This window comes from Calliphora vicina, chromosome 5 (assembly GCF_958450345.1).
Source record: "Calliphora vicina chromosome 5, idCalVici1.1, whole genome shotgun sequence".
Classification (NCBI taxonomy): Eukaryota; Metazoa; Arthropoda; class Insecta; order Diptera; family Calliphoridae; genus Calliphora; species Calliphora vicina.
The window spans coordinates 62,239,355-62,257,058 of NC_088784.1; the positions used below are offsets into that span (position 1 = coordinate 62,239,355).

Here is a 17,704-nt window from a genome sequence, read left to right on the forward strand (position 1 = left end):
ATAATTTTTTAACTACATCCATGATACAACAACATAAGGTACACCCAGTAGAAAATAAATTCTCAATTATACAATTCTTGTAATGTCAAACAAAATAAAATATAAAATAATATGAAAAAAATCAAAATCAAAGTTTGACATTATAGGGCTAAATATTGAAAACTCTCCCTAGTGATTCTACCTTCTACAATTTTTGTATCATGACTACATCTTTGTTTTCCTTTAACTCAATTCAAGAATTAAAAAAATCTCGCATTTTTATTTGGGCTGACACAAAAAAAATGTCAATTATTAAGAATTAACGACAGTTTTAACACAAATATTTAAATGAGTACAATATGAACAAAAAAATGAATGACTTTGACTGGTGGCGAATAACTCTCTGTCCTGATCACAAAGGATATGCATGGAAGGACTTGACGGATTTTCGCATACATCCTCACTCCATAGCATATAGTTTGTGGTCAAGCTATCCCAGAAATAACACCCTTTTTCAAGGTCGGTACTATATAGAAGGAGATATCCCGTTCTATTCTATTAAATTTAACTTTAGCTATGAACCGACCATGAATATTATGAGATCTACCGTCCTCACCGTAGCCGGAAACTTTCGGATTTCCACGCGCGGTTTTCTCGCAACATCGAAACATCCTTCGCCGAGAACCGTTACCGTCGCACCACTATCTAGAAGACCCTCAATCTCTACCCTATTGATAGAGATACGGGAATGTAATCGAGTATCTTCGCCATCTCACGCTAAAGGCTTTTCTTTTCCTATAGCTTTCCCTAGCATTCTCTATCCGCGTCTTTCCGAAAATTCTCTTCCTAGCCTCCTCGTACTCTTTGACTCTCAAATATAATGATTTGATTGCTCTAATTTTAAACTCTTCTTCCTTTTTACTTATCCAAACTTTACTATCAACTAAAATTTTAACGGACCCATTTTTATTCTCTTCCTCTGGGTCATTACGATCCTCCAGTTCCTTTACTGCGCGGTGGGATTCGGACGCTACACGAAACAGAATAGTCTCCGAATTGGTGGTGGACAGTCCATATATCCGTGGCCTAGTTGACGGCAGTTCCATCAGACATATTTTGGCGAGATGTCTATGGCGTCTACGTCGATTTCCGGAGCAGCTTCTTCAACATATTCCAGCTCATTCACTCGCGGTGCATATTGGCGGTGACCATAGTTTTGGCGCTGGTTATACAACAGCGATTCTGCCTTCTTGCTCTCATTTCGGAAATGGCTGACAATAATCTGAATTGGAAACACTAATTGTGCCATCGAGGTTCGTAAATTCGATTTCATTATATCAATCAGTTCCGTTTCGTTAATCGGATTCGGCTGTTGGCTTCTCAATTTTAGAACAGAGTTATAGAAGTCCTCAAATAACTCTTGTGGCAGCTGGCGGCGATCCATTATCTGGCGGTATATCTCCATATCGCTACTGAATCGACGGAAACGACTAATTACAGCTACTTTCAATTCCTCCCAGGAGTGTATTGGAGACTTCAGCAAATCTGCATCCAGTACCATTCAAGAGCATCACTTGACAGCAATTGATGGAAAAGTCTTAAAACATCTGACCAGCTGTTTCCATAGTCCTTCCTCATTTCTTCAGCCCTAAAAACAAATTCTTATGCACCCATTGTTTTTTCTGAGGTGCCGCCGAAGTTAACGCCCCACTTGTCCAACCCTGGCTTTCGTGAAACTTCCGGGTTGTGAGGTGGTTGACAATACGGTGGCCTCGTGTCATAGTACTGAAACGTATTATTATTGTCAGGTGGTGGCATAATGGACATATGGTTGTTGGCGTGCGTTTGATGGAACGATCTAACATGACTTATTGGTGGTGGTTGAGTCTGAATAGCTGGCCTTACTGGAATTTGGTTTTGGAAGATGTTAGGTGGTGGTGGTTGTCTGTTGACTTGAGGTGGTGACTGTGTAGCATGTAACGGTTTGGTAAATCACTTTCAAATTCATGTTTTCTTAGGAGTTTAGAGTAGCAATAGCATGCATCTGGTGTCCGGCTCCTTTCTCGTCGGCAATAGGGTGAGTTCTTGCTTCATGACTCCTAATTTGAGAAAAACAAGACTACAGGGCTAATTTTATTGTGCATGCTAATAAAGTTGTTTTGTTTTTGTAAAAGAGACAGCTATTTCGCAATTATCCATTTAATACTTATTTACTGAGTTGTCATGTTGTGTTTGGTGTTGACACAACCAGAAACCCCTCCCAACCATGATCATGTAAATATAGCCTTCGAATTACACATGATCCCATCTCGATTTACCTGTTAGTAGCTTTTCGAATCAAACTCTTCAACAATTTCAGTGATTCATTTTCTTAATTTTATTTAACAATTAGAAAAATTTTAATTCAAACATACTTCGTATAAACAAATTAATTTAACTTACAAATAATCTTATTCGTGAGTTCATTTTGTATTGACAAAAGAAATGAAAAAAAATAATATGCAAAAATCATAATCATATAAAAAAAATCAGACAAAATCTATTTAGGCATTCAATTAGTGGCCTTAATTAATTATTATAAGAAATAATAAAAAAAACAAAATTTTATCAAAAAAAACAATAAATAAAAATAAAAAAAAATATAAACAAAGAAAAAAAATAAGAAAAATTCTGGCCGCGATAGGATTTGAACCTGGGCAACTAAAGTAATGCGATCAGCTTTATATCATTTAAAGCTTCTATTCCCAAAAATAATGTTTAAAAAAATAGGTTTTGTTAAAAAAAATTATTTTTCTTCTTTTTGTTATTATTTAAACATTATTTTCTTTTTTTTCGATTTTTTTCTCTAATTTTGTTCTCACACAAATTTTTTTTTTTTAGAATTTGTCAGTTCATAAGTTTTTGACGTTTGTTTTATTTAATTTTCTTTTGGATTTTTAGAATGATTTTTGCATTTACATCGAATTTATACAATAGAAATAACAAAAAAAACTAATTTAGCTCACTTTTTAATTAGCAAATATATCAAAGTAAAAAAAAAAAATATAATAACAATTTTTTTGTTGAAAATTTGGCGATTCAAGAAAGTTATCAAAGATAAGTATTAAATTTAATAGTTAATTGCATATTATTGTTTTCTTATGATTTTTTTTCTCCTTTTTAGCAATTTTTCTGGCACTCTAACAAATTGATCTGCACTAAAAATTGGACGTTTTATTATTGTTCTCGCCAAATGACATTTTAAATAAAAACAAGTAAGAGTGCTATATTCGGCTGTGCCGAATCTTATATACCCTTCACCAAATTATACTTCAAAATTTTAAATATTTTTAGGTAAACAAAATTTAATTTTTTTTTTAGTTGTTTTTTTTTACATTTTTTGGAAAAAAATTTATTTTAATTTTTTTTTTTTAAATTTAAATTTTTTTTTTTTAAATTTTAAAAATTTTTTTTTGGTTTTTTAAATTTTTTTTTTTTGAAAAAAAAAATTCGGGTTAAAATTTTTTTTCCCGATTTTGACCCATTGTAGGTCCAACTTAATATGGTCTTATATACGTCGTTGCAAATTTCTTTGAAATATCTATCATTAGATATCCATATTGTCTATATTAATGTCTTAGTAATCCAGATATAGGTCAAAAATTGGTCAAAAATCGAGGTTGTCTTGGTTTTTTCCTCATATCTCAGCCATTTGTGGACCGATTTTGCTGATTTTAAATAGCAAAATTCTCGAAAGCATGTCTGACAGAATTATTGAAGATTTGGATCCCGAAGATATCTGGGGTCTTCAGAAAACTGATTTCAACAGACAGACAGACAGACAGACGGACATGGCTTAATCGACTCCGCTATCTATAAGGATCCAGAATATATATACTTTATAGGGTCGGAAATGAAAAATGTAGAAATTACAAACGGAATGACAAACTTATATATACCCTTCTCACGAAGCTGAAGGGTATAATTAACAAATTACGTGCACAAAATATTTTTTTTTTCTTAAACCAAAAAAGATTACAACTCACGAGTGATGGATTAATTTAGTGGTTAATTTTAGACAAATTTTTGCCTTCTTCTCCGCGGCCTGTTCCTCACTTAGTCTTGAGCCTTAAAGATTTCGTCGGCGATGTTGCTGTTATGGCCAAGCGTTTGTCTATTTTACAGCTCTATACAAAAAGTATCTGATGGATTTTTAAAGATCAAAATTAAGTGTGTGTTAGATTTTTCTGTATTAAATTTTTCTATAAATTTTATGATAAATTTAGTGTTTCAAACAAAAAAAAAATGTACCTTTCAGTTGAGAAATATGGCGGACAGAGATTTGTATTACTTTTCCCTGTATTTTCTTGATTTTACCAATGGCACGGACAAAAATGGCTGAATAATAAAAAAAAAATTGGTTTATGTACAATTTAGCTTGTCTGAACTTGGACAAAATTATATTGTTTAAGTAAATAAACATTTTTTGAATTATCAAAGGTTTTCTTAGGTTCTTTATTTTTATGTATTAACGAGAATGTTATTATAGCACAAAAATATAGTTTTTCCTAAATTAAACCTCAAATAACATAAACCAAAATCTATTTAAATTAACCTTCGCTTTACCAATACCCACCCGGGTGACCACATCGATTTTATTGGTTTAATATTTTTTTTAATTTTGTTTCGATTTAAATGAAATTTGTACTCACTGAACAAATTCTAGAGTTCTATAGAATTTAATAGAACCATTTTAAACTTTTTTAAGGTTTTTTAAATTTTTTCAAATTTCGTTCGTCGCATATATTTATAGAAGTGTAGTGTCACCCGGGTGGGTATTGGTAAACCATGTACATAAAAAACCTTTGGTAAAGCGAAGGTTAAACAATTAAGATTTAAACACAAAAAAATCACATTTCCTATTCTTTTGGTACTTACTCCGAATATTGTGCTGGAGATTTTCTTTTAATAAAAAACAGATTAACACACTTTTTATTTTTTTTTAATGTTAATTAAAAAAACTGCCAAAACCTTCGTTTACCACTGTCAGGTGACTATATCAGGAAAAAGGAAAATGTCTGACGCTTTAGGCCTTAAATACCCCTAAATTTTCCTAGAGTCCTGGAAAATTAATGTTATGACCCACACATACATAAAATTTACCTAAATAATTAACCACCAACTTCATCCCAAATACTTGTTACGGTTTTATCGACAACATAAATGCATGAACAAAACACAGATTTGTATTTATGATTCATTTATGTTGTCAACATTACCTGATAAGGCAGGTTAAAAACGTTTATTAATTATTTTATGCGTTAATATAAAAACTATAAATTTTTATACAATCACACAAAAAAAGAGAAAAAAAAAATATATAAAAAAAAGATTTTGTATTTGGTGTCAAAAAGAAAACAATACTTATGTATGTAGCTACAAGCGCCCCTACAACTGTTGTCATGTAGCTTGTTGGTATGAGCTTCTAGCAATGAGCGCAAACTTTCGGCTACTATCTGGGACACGATCTCACGGAGCCTGCCTTCCATAGAGCGCATCATCTCGACCTGCCTAAGCCCTAGTGTTGCCTCGATTATATTTTTTACGTCTGCTACTCTAGGTTGTGCATTGTGCTGATTAGCTGCCATGCTGCTGCAAAACTCCTGGCGGACATTTTGTGCAGTGAGGTTCCTATAGTTAGACGAGGTTATATTGCTCTCAACTTCTCTTTCCTGATTTATAGGCGCATATTGGGGCACGATCTCACGGAGCCCGCCTTCCATAGATCGCATCATCTCGACCTGCCTAAGCCCTAGTGTTGGCTCGATTATATTTTGTACGTCTGCTACTCTGGGTTGTGCATTGTGCACAACCTGATTTATAGGCGCATATTGGGGATTTAATTGTGCCGAGTTGGCACTCAAAGATACCTGTGTTAAAGTCGCAGTTGTTGTTGTTAAGCCGTTGAACTTGTTGGTATCTGGGTGATACCCGAGGATTGGCCTAGAGGAAGATGAAGCGGCGTTGCATCTTTTTTTTAAAACAAACATAAACTTCGAAGCGTATTGCTTGCCTGCATATTAATAGTCCAGCACACTATCGACTAGTCTATCGGGGCACGCCAACTTGACCTAGTCTCTACCATATCACAAAAACAAACTAAAATAAAAAGTTATTCTCGCAAGATTATTCGCCGATCGATTAATCAAAATTAATTTCTATTAAATTTGTATATGTATAAATAAATTCAATTATAATTAAATTTATGTATATCTAATGATTACAATACCCAAGTGAAATGAATAACAAATTAAATTGTTCAAAATAATATTAGATAATATAATAATATTAAAGTATTAGATTAATATACATATATATACGTTTAAGTATTTAACTTTCTTTTGAAGGAAAAAATAAAGTTTTAAAATAATTGCAAAATATATTGATACTCAATTGGCAGTGTCCGTATTAATTTTCCAAGATGTAGGGATAAATTTGACCAACGAAATAAAATATCGACGACCTCTAAACATTAATCTATACTAGGATCGCCTGGTGGTCAAAATTCGACCACTAATAACAAAATTATACAGTTACTTTGAGTATACGCAAAAATATTTTTCACGTTTGTGTACAAATACACGTGTATTTAGATGTGCATAAACATGTTGTTGTTGTTTTCCAAGCAAATTTAAAACGTTTTTTTAACAATTTTATGGAAAGAATTTTTAAAGAAAAATTATATTGTGCACATTTAGAGAAAATAATCTTTTAACCCATATAGGTTTCATCAATATTGGTGGACAATAACATACTTAAAAGTGTATCACAAAAAAACGTGTGGCCTATTTATATATAAGATATATATAAATATAAGGCCTGACTCATCAATGCCCAGCCCAAACCGCTAAAGCTAGAAACCTGAAATTCATGTAATAGGTTCCTTCTACGTCATATAGATCCACTAAGAAGGGATTTTAGGAAATTCGAACGCTAAGGAGGATAAAACGGGAAAAACCGGGTAAAACCCGTACCTCCATATCTCCAAAACAAATAAATTAATCAAAAAAAGAGCCGAGAGGTGTCTGGTACTTTTTGGAAATTCGATATTCTAGGTGACCAAAACGGCTAAAAATAGTACCAGTTAACTTTTATATCTCTTAAATTGATAAACATAGAAATACAACTTTTAATTCATCGGACCCGGAACAATAGTGAGTAGAAATCTTTTTGGTATGTTTATAAAATTTGAATTTTCAAGGGGGAAAAATGGTATCCTTTTTTGGTACTTTTTTATTAAAATTTATTTTTTCAATAAAATTACCTAGAATTATTATTTTCTAATTGTACTTTTTACTGTGGAAAAAAAGTACTCAAGTACTAAGGGGTATTTATTAATTTTTAAGTATTTTTAATTTCATTTAATTTTTTTTTTTTTTGGTAAAAAAAAATTCGGGTTAAAAAATATTTTTCCGATTTTGTCCAATTGTACCCATCCAACTTAATATGGTCTTATATACGTCGTTTCAAAGGCGTTTGAAATATCTATCACTAGCATGACCCGGTGCGCTTCGCTACCCCTGTCGTAGTAAAATAAAAAATATGAAAGGATTCTATACAAAAATAAATGAATATAATTAATTTGAAAGTAAATTTTTAATTAGGCTTTAAGTTCATTTTTATTATAATTTATTTGTAATAATTCAAAGAATATCACTGAATACTAAAATTTTTAGACAATTGGCAAATTGGAATGCATTTTCTACCCTGCCAAGGGCGTCATCAACAATCTTCATTGTCAAGGTCTATTTGTAAATATCATCTATTTAACTTACTATTATTAGGAATTAGAATATGGGAAGCCTAATTCATATTTATATTATTTGTAAATTAGACGAAATTTCAAATATTTTTATTATATATGTGTATTCTTATTATTACAAATTTATCATTTTTTTTTTTATTAGTGTTTCTGTAGTCAACCTTTGGTTAACAATTTAGCTATGAATGTTTTTGTGTTTTTCTTTCTTTCTCCTTAGTGTTGATTCATTGAATCAAACTGGAGATTGATCCCAGCCATTTTTAACTAAACTCCGTACAGTGATGAGAAATTAATTCTCACAAAGTTTAAATACTTTTACGGTTACAGTTCTCCAAATATACTAAATTAATTTTTTCCGTCCATTTTCAGACAATTTATGTAAAGTTTGATGAATATTGTAATTATGGTTTTCAACTTGTTTAGAAATAACTATTTACTTTGTTTGGTAGAGTACTCATCCCCTGTTCCGATCCCTACCTTTTTTGGTTAAACCGTATGCAGTGATAAGAAATTGATTCGGACAAAGTTTGAAGACTTCCACAATTATAGCTCTCCAGATATTTGAAAATAATTATTTACTTTGTATGGGTGGTGTCACACCCCCTGTTTCCAACCGTCCCAGTTTTTCTCGAAAATCGCAAAATTTAAATCACAGGTACGAAAAAACTGTAATAGGTATTGACAAAATATGATTTTGATGAAACTTGAGGAAAATATAACATGAAGACTAGTAAGGAGTGAGATCGAAAAATTCTTAACACACGTTTTTCATTACATTTTTTAACCCAAGTATTATTTGAATTTTTTTTTGATCAAGTTACCTTTGAAAAACATGTCAGTTATTATGTGTAATGTCAATTATATTAATTTTTTTGTTAATCTGATTAAAATGAGTGACCAGAAAAAAGTGCGTACTGAAATTATTAAATATTTTCAACAAAACCCAACTTGGTCTTACAAAAAGTTGGCCAAGCATACAAAGGTCTGCCGTCAAACTGTTTCCAATGTTATTAAACAGTACCGGGAGAACTTGTCAGTTGATAGAAAACCTGGTACAGGTAGAAGGAATGGTCCACATGATGTTTCTAAAGCCAAAAAAATAGAACGCATTTTCAAAAGAGCTCCCAACACATCCGGTAGGAAAGCAGCCCGGTTAGCTCAGTGCTCGGACTATTTGGTACGAAAAGTTAAAGCTAATGCAGGTTTAAAAACATACAAGGCTCAAAAAGTTCCTGACAGGAACGCTACTAAAAATTTAGAGGCCAAAAACAGAGCACGGAAATTGAAGTCAAGTTTTATAAAAAAATATTCTTGCTGCATAATGGATGACGAAACGTATGTTCTGGCAGATTTTTCGCAACTTCCAGGTCAAAAATTTTATGTTGCTGATGCTCGAGGGAATGTTGAAGAAAAGTTTAGGACCCAAAAGCAGACAAAATTTCCCAGAAAGTTCTTGGTATGGCAAGCAATATGCAGTTGCGGCAAAAGAAGCCACTCAATTGTTACAACGGGCTCTATAAATACCGAAATTTACATCAAGGAATGTTTACAAAAAAGGCTGCTTCCATTCATAAGACTTCATAATGTGTCCACTTATTTTTGGCCTGACTTGGCATCCTGTCACTATGGCAAACAAGCCCTTGAGTGGTACAAGAACAATAATGTGGTATTTGTACCAAGAGAGGCAAATCCTCCAAACTGCCCGGAGCTAAGGCCAGTGGAGAGATATTGGGCTCTTGTTAAAAGAGAATTGAAGAGTACAAAAAAGGTGTCCAAAAGTGTGGTAGATTTTAAACGGAGATGGACTACATGTTCGAGCAAAGTGACAGAAAGCACTATAAAAACGTTAATGGAAGGGTTTCCGAAAAAGGTTCAAAATTTCATCACTAGTGATTAAAACTATAAAAATAATTTTTTTTGTAAATTGTAATAATAATTTCAATCAAATAAAAAAAAATTAAAGCTGTAAGTTTAGTGGTTTCTTTTTTATAAACATATATGTATGTTAAGAATTTTTCGATCTCACTCCTTATTTATAATAACATATAATAATGTTACGTTTTAACCTTTTCAAAACGCTGGTAATAATTCCTTTAAATAAACCGGATACTTTTGATTGCAAATAAAAGGCGTTTGAAAATTGTAACAACTCTTTATTTATTTAAAATGTACAACAACATAATTAAATAGTCACTCAATGTTTTTTATACACGTTTATAAATTCTCAGAAATACAGACACTTTATAATGTATACGAATTCACTTGAAAAATACAGCACACTTTAAGGCACTCAGTTGATGTTTATTCAAATAATAAACAGATGGAAAAACCAAAAATTAGAATCTATATATCGAGCCCTAACCGCGAAAATAACGTAAGCGCCAAAAATCAAATTTTATAGGAGAGAGTTTTTTTTAAGTTGTGCGAAGGACTTCTTTAAAAATTAAAATCTAGTATATTAATGGTATCATACATGCGATAAGTGCATTTTTAAGTTAATTTTGTGAGCAACAAATTTGTTTTGGAGCTTACGTTATTTTTTCCTTCGCCTGGGTAACGATCTTGAAGCGATGCGAGGGCTTATATACACTCTGTGGTCTAGACCTCCTTTGTGATTGAGCATGTTCTCCTGGCACTTTCGCAAAGGAGGTCTCGAATTCAAAGGAGCGTATTAACTAAAGGTTACTCATCTTGTCAAGATATTGGGGCGATAGTGTGTCCCATAGCTGTCGCGTCAAATATTATTACATATATCCTCTCGTGATATCCACACTTGAGTTCGTCACTTGTATAGTAGAGGCTTTACCTGGGGTACCACGAAAAATATACACTTTTAAGGTCAAGGTGAGTGGTAGCAATGCCGAGGACCTGGATGGTTAGTTAGTGTAGAAATAAACTAGCCGCTAACAGCTCCCCTCAGCGTCAGGGTAATACGCTGTTGTAAGTAGTTGCCTAGTCCACGCACGCCGCCACTGCGTGGATGGTCTGTTGTTTTACGTGCTTACTCGTGGGAACAAAATTGAGAACACAAGTACTTTTAAACCAACAACTACTGAGGAGACTTCCGATTTCAGGGATACTAAGGAATCGGAAGGGGGGGTTTCGGACAGCACCCTAGAAGGTGATTTAACCCTGACGGACGTTCATGCTCGGATTCTGGAGCATGAAGGACAGGTGTTTAAACTAGATGTGGATGGTCTTTTGGGACTGTCGAAAGACTCCTTTGGGGAAACTAGTGCCACTCAGAGGTTGGAGAAGTTGGTTCTGTTATCTGATGATGAGCATGAAATCACTATGATTGCTGCTCAGAATCAGATAACGGAAACATCCCCTCCCACTGCTAGTGACAAGGACAACTAGGAGAGCCGATTGGCAGAAGACGATCCACATGGCGCTAAGGTCGCCAATCTTGTTCGGCAGGTCGCCGTGGAGGAGTTGCCTAATGCCACTCCACGAGATACTGAAAAGCCAGGCCGAACGAATGAAGATATGGCAAAAAATGGCACAAGGAAATCTCTATCCTTTCTGGCAAAGATGGGAAAGAGAGATCCTGGGTCATTAACTGCAAAGGAGAAGTAGATTTGAAAGAATCTACGGCCCTGTAAGTGTACTCTTGGGGGAGTCTTCTCCTGTTGAGCAGCAAGTGGAAGCTGCTGTCGATCTGGCTGACACCCAAAAGGGTATAAGGTCGACAGCTCCAACCACTAGCAGTGCGGTAAAATCTAAGGAGGGGGCCTCTTCTACCATCCTACAAATCGGTGCTTCGGCTAGAGCTTTCCTTACAGATGTCACAATTTATATCTGTTACAGATTTATTTGCACCTTTTTTTCATATCCCCCACTGTGACCCAAAAGCTCGGTTTTAGGTTCTTGCACAACCACGATATGAGATTTATTTAACCATCCTCGGGTGAAGTTTATTGTTAATCTTCTCCATTAGCAAAGATTCATATTTTCTGGCTTTCTTTCATTTCGAAAAGCCCAAACATAGTCAAGTTTCTTAAAAGGCTCAATAAAATGTTAGTATATTTAAACAAAAATATAAAATACGAAAGGAGAATTTTCGCGTTAAAAATGGGAAGCTTGGTTTTGATTTTAGACCCATGGTTTCTTCGGCAAAACTTCTTAAATTACGATTTTGATAACTGATCCGTTTTGTTATAGTCTGAAGTAAAACTTTCAGACTATATTTAAAATTACCTGGAATATAATATTCTGAATAACTTTTGCTTAAAAATCATAACAGTAAAGAAATTCGGCTCATTCGTCAAAATATGGCCAAAAAAATAGTTTTTCTCGAATATTTAAATCGCAGGTACGGAAAAACTATAGGAGGAATTTTAATACTTTTTTCATATTTTTATTCCCTATTATATTCTCAATAAATCCCAATGTGATGATCAAAAAATTATGAAATTTGTTTAACAAAATTTTTAAAAAATTTAAATTGGAGTTTTGAAACTGCCTTTAAAAAAATAAAATTTTTTTGGTCATAGCTGCGAATAGGTTAACGGTATCCTACGGATACAAAAACTCATATACAAGCAAATATGGATATATTTTAAGTAAAAATGTACTTTTATTTTAATATTTCTCAAAATATGTTAATTTTGTTTCTACATTTCTTGTTCTAGTGGCCTGAGACATGTTAATGGCCTGGCCACTTTTAATAACTTTAACATTTTTCAACCAATTTTTGTCTTTTATATCTTATTAGAACGACAGTTACGTGTACATTTCGATTCTTTTAAATTAAATTGCAAAAGTAATTATTTAATGCCAACATTTTTACAAAAACTGAAAAAATTGCATTTTCCCCCTTGTAAATGCACATCAAAACTTCAGCGTCGTTGCGGCACCAGTTAACGTTATCGTATCATCCTAATAATTTACACAACGAGTTTCTACATACATACATAGAACCATTCTAGAGGAGGGACGGTCAAAATTCGCAATTTTATTTGTTTGGAGCACTCTAATGTACAAGGATGCTTTATTTTTTGAAACACAGTATTTTCTAAAAATTTAATATCAATATTTAACAGTATATTTAGTGCATTAACTTCTGTGAGTTTCGAAAAAACTCATCAGTAAACATTTTTTAACATTCATGAAAAATAAATGGCACGATACTCGCTGTAGCCTTTAGTTAAAGCTGAGTTGTTGGGCCATTGAAATGGACTGTAACATGATAAAAATCTGATAGTGATGAAAAAAAATGAAATATAAAATAAAATGAGGAACTTTAAAATTTCTTTTAAACAAATAAAAATACACATTACCTTACATTTATTGAAAAAAAAACAAACATATATAATAGAATAGGGGAAAACCGAAAATTAATGGGCCACCGGTTTGCCATGTATTAGGGTGGGCAGGCCAGGCAGCACAAATCATTTCTGCAGCCAAGTAGGTATAGCTTCCTGACATTTTAGGATTACCTATCGAACGAGTTAGGGAGTTTTCTTTTATTTGTTGTTTTTCTTAAATTCTTAGAGTTCGCAATACCATCGAATTATTATTCAGCGTTGCCCTCTGATCTCAGTAACCGAAAAGTTACTGAGAATTACATTTTAAAACTATCTTTAGTATTTTTTGGGCAGCTCTTGTTTAAATATCGCAGTTATATTTTTTTTTTGGTTATTCTGTATTTTTTATTTCTTATTGGTTGAATATTTCATAAATGGAGACTAAAATAAAAAAAACATGGGTATCTACACAAAATTATCTATTTTTGACATGAATTTTGTTGAAAATTAACTTTTTTAGTTTCATCCTTATAAGTTTGACTTATGGTAAAAGAGTTCAAAATTTGTTCACGCTATACAATAAAAACATATCAATAAACAAATTCATATAACAAAATATAAAATTCGCTGAAAATATACTAAACTGTTTGGCAAGTAAATGGAAGTTTTGCAATATTTTTCATATATTTTACGTATTACAATTGTTCGTAACCTGCATGATTATAATTAAACTAAAGATTTATTTTATGATCACTTGTTAAACATTCATGTTATGAACATTTATATAATTTTTTAAAGGGTAAGTTTAGATAGACCAGCTTCATGACAATCGCATTCTAAGCTGCATTAACCAAAATTTAGAGGAAAAACACAAAAAAATCGGGAATATAAAAACCGCTAAATTTCGAAAACGAGAGCTGACTGAAAAAAAAACAAGTATAACATAATAATGAGTATTCATCAACTCGTATAAAACGAAGTTGAAATCTTTAATATCGTGAATACAAAAACAAATTTTAAAATAATAATATCGAGTATGTTATTGAATGGAGATCGTGTTATTTACAGGTGTTTTCAAAACGGAATTGTATAAAATATCAATATCCATTTTAAAAGGATACATTTGGAAAATTTTTCTGCTATTTAATTTATAATACACACGTTTGTATTCTTGGAAAATTGAAAAGAAAATTCCTGTTTTGGATTATTTTCCACCATGTGTGCATAATTTTACCTAGAAATTCCTAATAAAAACCTAAGGATTTTTTAATTAGCTTTAAATGCAGCGTCCGCAAATTATTCTATTACCTAAAAGCGCACACAAATTTGAAAAATGTCCCTTTAAATCATAAAACGCTAAGTCATTTATGAGCTAAAAATTAAATTAGGAACAAGACATCTAGGTATATAGTTTAACTTAAAGATTTTAAAGTATAAAAGATTAAAGATTTACGAATTTCTTATACACAACCAAAAGGATCTTGGCACAGTAAACATCGAGAACTTCAGTTGACAATTTAAATAAATATTTTATAAAATTTAAATCTATTCAACAATCATATTTTATAATTTTTTGAAAATGGCACCACAAACAAGAGTTGAATTTGTTATTTTAAAATTATCATATTACCCATCTCTGTAAGTATTTAATTTTCATTGATCATTTACAAACTATTTCATAATTTAATATAAACAATTTATTTACAGCCATCCTCAATGTCCTAAAATGAAAATGTGTCGCAAGAGGCGTTCACCAAGTGGCTCCATGCCTCAAGTTAGCGAATGGGTATGTTTTATAAAATCAATTTAATATTTATTTTAAATTTATACTTACAAATAACTTTCTTTCTGTTTTTAGTTTGATCGCATAATGACTAAAGAGAAATCCAGTATACCCTCCACCGTGAAGGTACGTTATTGCGAGTGGAATATTGCATCGGGTAATGCAAATTTATTTACGATAAATGGTTATCGTTTTAATCAAATACTTTTAATATTGGGCGAAGAAACCATACATTGGGTGTACTATCGAAATATGAGCCAGTATAGGCGTGTCGAAGGTTATTGTCCTTTATCTGTAAATTATTGCAGCTGCTGTTTCAACAATCAGTACTTGAAAATTATGGAATCCGTTAAGAGCTGCCTGATGAAACATGACATAGACCTTAATTAAAACTTAGCGTATAATGTAGTCTTTAAGATTTGAATGTATTGATTCCTTATTAATTTTAACATCATCACAGAATGTAAATACTTTGTCATTGGAATGTAAAGGAATGTACTTACAATATATATAATAATAAATAATCATAATTACTTGTGTTAGTTATGTAAAATATTAATTACCATGTGTTTTCAATTAAACCAGACTTTTAAATCTGATTTTTCTTCATGTATTATGCTGCTCCAAATAGCCAAGAATGACGGTTTTAACCAGGGCAAGACAATTATAAGAATTTTGGCATCGATTTCTTAGTGCATATTTAGCTCTTTACAGCATATTTTCCGTTTTATAGCATATTTTTGCATATTTAACTCATAGCTGCATATTTCATTTTTTTCCATTATGTTGTTTTATTAATATGATTTTATTGTATGCATTGTAATTTTCCATTTCTATATATTAATATTTTGTTAAGGTCCAATTATAATTGGACAAAGCTACTTAAATAAAAATTGAGAATATCCATAATCGACATATCTTCATTGAATTTTCGTTGACTTACGGAGCTTAGTTTCCATTTATTTGAATTATATTAAAAATATACTCACACAAATATCAAAATTTAACAAATAGTAAAAAATACGTAAATTTCAAAATAACTAACTAATATAAAATTATATAACTATTCAACAATTGTTCAGAATATTAAGATTCATCAAAAACCTATAGTTCAAAGCAAGTTGATAGATTTGCGCAAATTGTAACGAAGATATTAAAAATAAGAATACCTGAATATCGATTGATGAAACAATGGATGAGAAAGGTAGAATTTTGAGACCCAATTATAAAACAGCAATGAAAAGGGTTTTTAACCCAGATATGCCGACTGTACTGCATGTAGTACATATAGTTCTTGTTTACAGGATACGTCACGTTTATCAAAATACCATTTTTTCTTGTTCACATACTTAGTACTCACCACTAGATTGTGAGTGATCGCATTATTTTTTGCTACTATTTTTGAGTTATTGAATTTTTAGTTTGTGATATTTATTAGTCATTATGGACATGTCTCGTTTGTACTGAAAGTAAAACTTTGTACATTTACAAGTGAATAAATACTCTATTTTTTTGGAATTTATATTTATGAAGAGTAGCTTGATTGTTATATGCATGAATGTTTCATTATTGCGTTTTAGTTTTTTTGTTGTGACCCCGAAATCCTATATATAGGACGACCTAAAAAACCACTTTTTTCAATAAATTTTTAAAAAACTTTAATTGCACTGTTTTTTATTTCTCATTTGCTTCCAAAATAATATAAAAGTAATTTTAAAATGATCAAACTCAATCCGTCGGCATATCTGGGTTAATTGCCATAGTCTTAAATAAAACAAATCATTCCACTATTGTAAGGCTTTTTGATAATTATACATTAGGGTGGCCCTTAATAAACGAATGTTGGTGAACATTGGTAATCATTTAAAATCATACTGAAAAAATTTTACGTAAATCGGTTGGGGTTAAGACGTGCCGCAAGCCCTCTGAAGTTTTGAGATGCATTTACAAAGGGAATAATGCAATTTTTTCAGTTTTTGTAAAAATTTTGCCATTACAAAAATTACTTTTGCAATTTAATTTAAAAGAATAGAAATGTGTATGTAATTGTCGTTCTACTGAGATATAAAAAACAGAAATTGATCAAAAAATGTTAAAGTTATTAAAAATTCCCCAGACCATTAACATATCTCAGGCCACTAGAACAAGAAATGTGGGAACAAAATTAAAATATTTTGAGAAATATTAAAATAAAAGCTAATTATTACTTAAAATATATCCATATTTACTTGTAAATGAGTTTTTGTCTTCGTAGGATACCGTTAACCTATTCACAGGTATGAATAAAAAAATACAATCTTTTTAAGTGCAGTTTCAAAACTCCATTTTCAAATTTTTAAAAATTTTGTTAAACAAATTTCAGAATTTTTTGATCATCTTATTGGGATTTATTGAGAATATAATAGGGAATAAAAATGTGAAAAATTATGAAAATATCTTTCATAGTTTTCGAAATTTTGAAATTTTCGAGAAAAGCTTACTGTTTTGAATCAGATAATTCTAAATATAGTCTGAAAGTTTTACTAAAATTGGAAAACGTTAAACCTTAAATCGTGAAGGTCAAATTTTTCAATATTTGGCATTTCTAATTTAAAGAGAACAAAATGTTATATATTTTTGCGCCGATTTTGATGAAACTTAAGAAAAATATAGCACGAAGTCTAGTATTTATAATAACAGCACAAAAATGGAAATTAACTCTTAGCAGTACTTGGGTTCCAAATGACCCTCAACTTTTAAAATCACAAAAAACACAGTGCTCGTAAGGTTATATTTTCCTCAAGTTTCATTAAAATCGGCCCAAAAATATATAACATTTCGCTATCTTTTCATTAGAAATTCAAAATATTGAAAAATTTGACATTTGACCTTCACGATTTAAAGGTTAACGTT

The 17,704-nt window shown here is 31.5% G+C and overlaps 1 protein-coding gene across 1 annotated transcript; it reads left to right on the forward strand.

Moving 5' to 3' along the window:
• Nucleotides 1-14,608: 14,608 nt before the first annotated feature.
• LOC135961319 (uncharacterized) lies at nucleotides 14,609-15,202 on the forward strand. Its single transcript, XM_065512813.1, has 3 exons — nucleotides 14,609-14,667; nucleotides 14,737-14,815; nucleotides 14,888-15,202. Exons 1-3 carry the CDS (start codon nucleotides 14,609-14,611, stop codon nucleotides 15,200-15,202), a joined length of 453 nt encoding a protein of 150 aa, XP_065368885.1.
• Nucleotides 15,203-17,704: the final 2,502 nt, after the last annotated feature.

What these genes read in the sequence shown, in the direction of transcription:
- LOC135961319 (XM_065512813.1), top strand. Translation starts at nt 14,609, where the DNA reads ATGGCACCACAAACAAGAGTTGAATTTGTTATTTTAAAATTATCATAT. An exon ending in TTATCATATTACCCATCTCT is followed by an intron (nt 14,668 to 14,736) that starts GTAAGTATTTAA and finishes ATTTATTTACAG; the next exon opens with CCATCCTCAATGTCCTAAAA. An exon ending in TGCCTCAAGTTAGCGAATGG is followed by an intron (nt 14,816 to 14,887) that starts GTATGTTTTATA and finishes TTCTGTTTTTAG; the next exon opens with TTTGATCGCATAATGACTAA.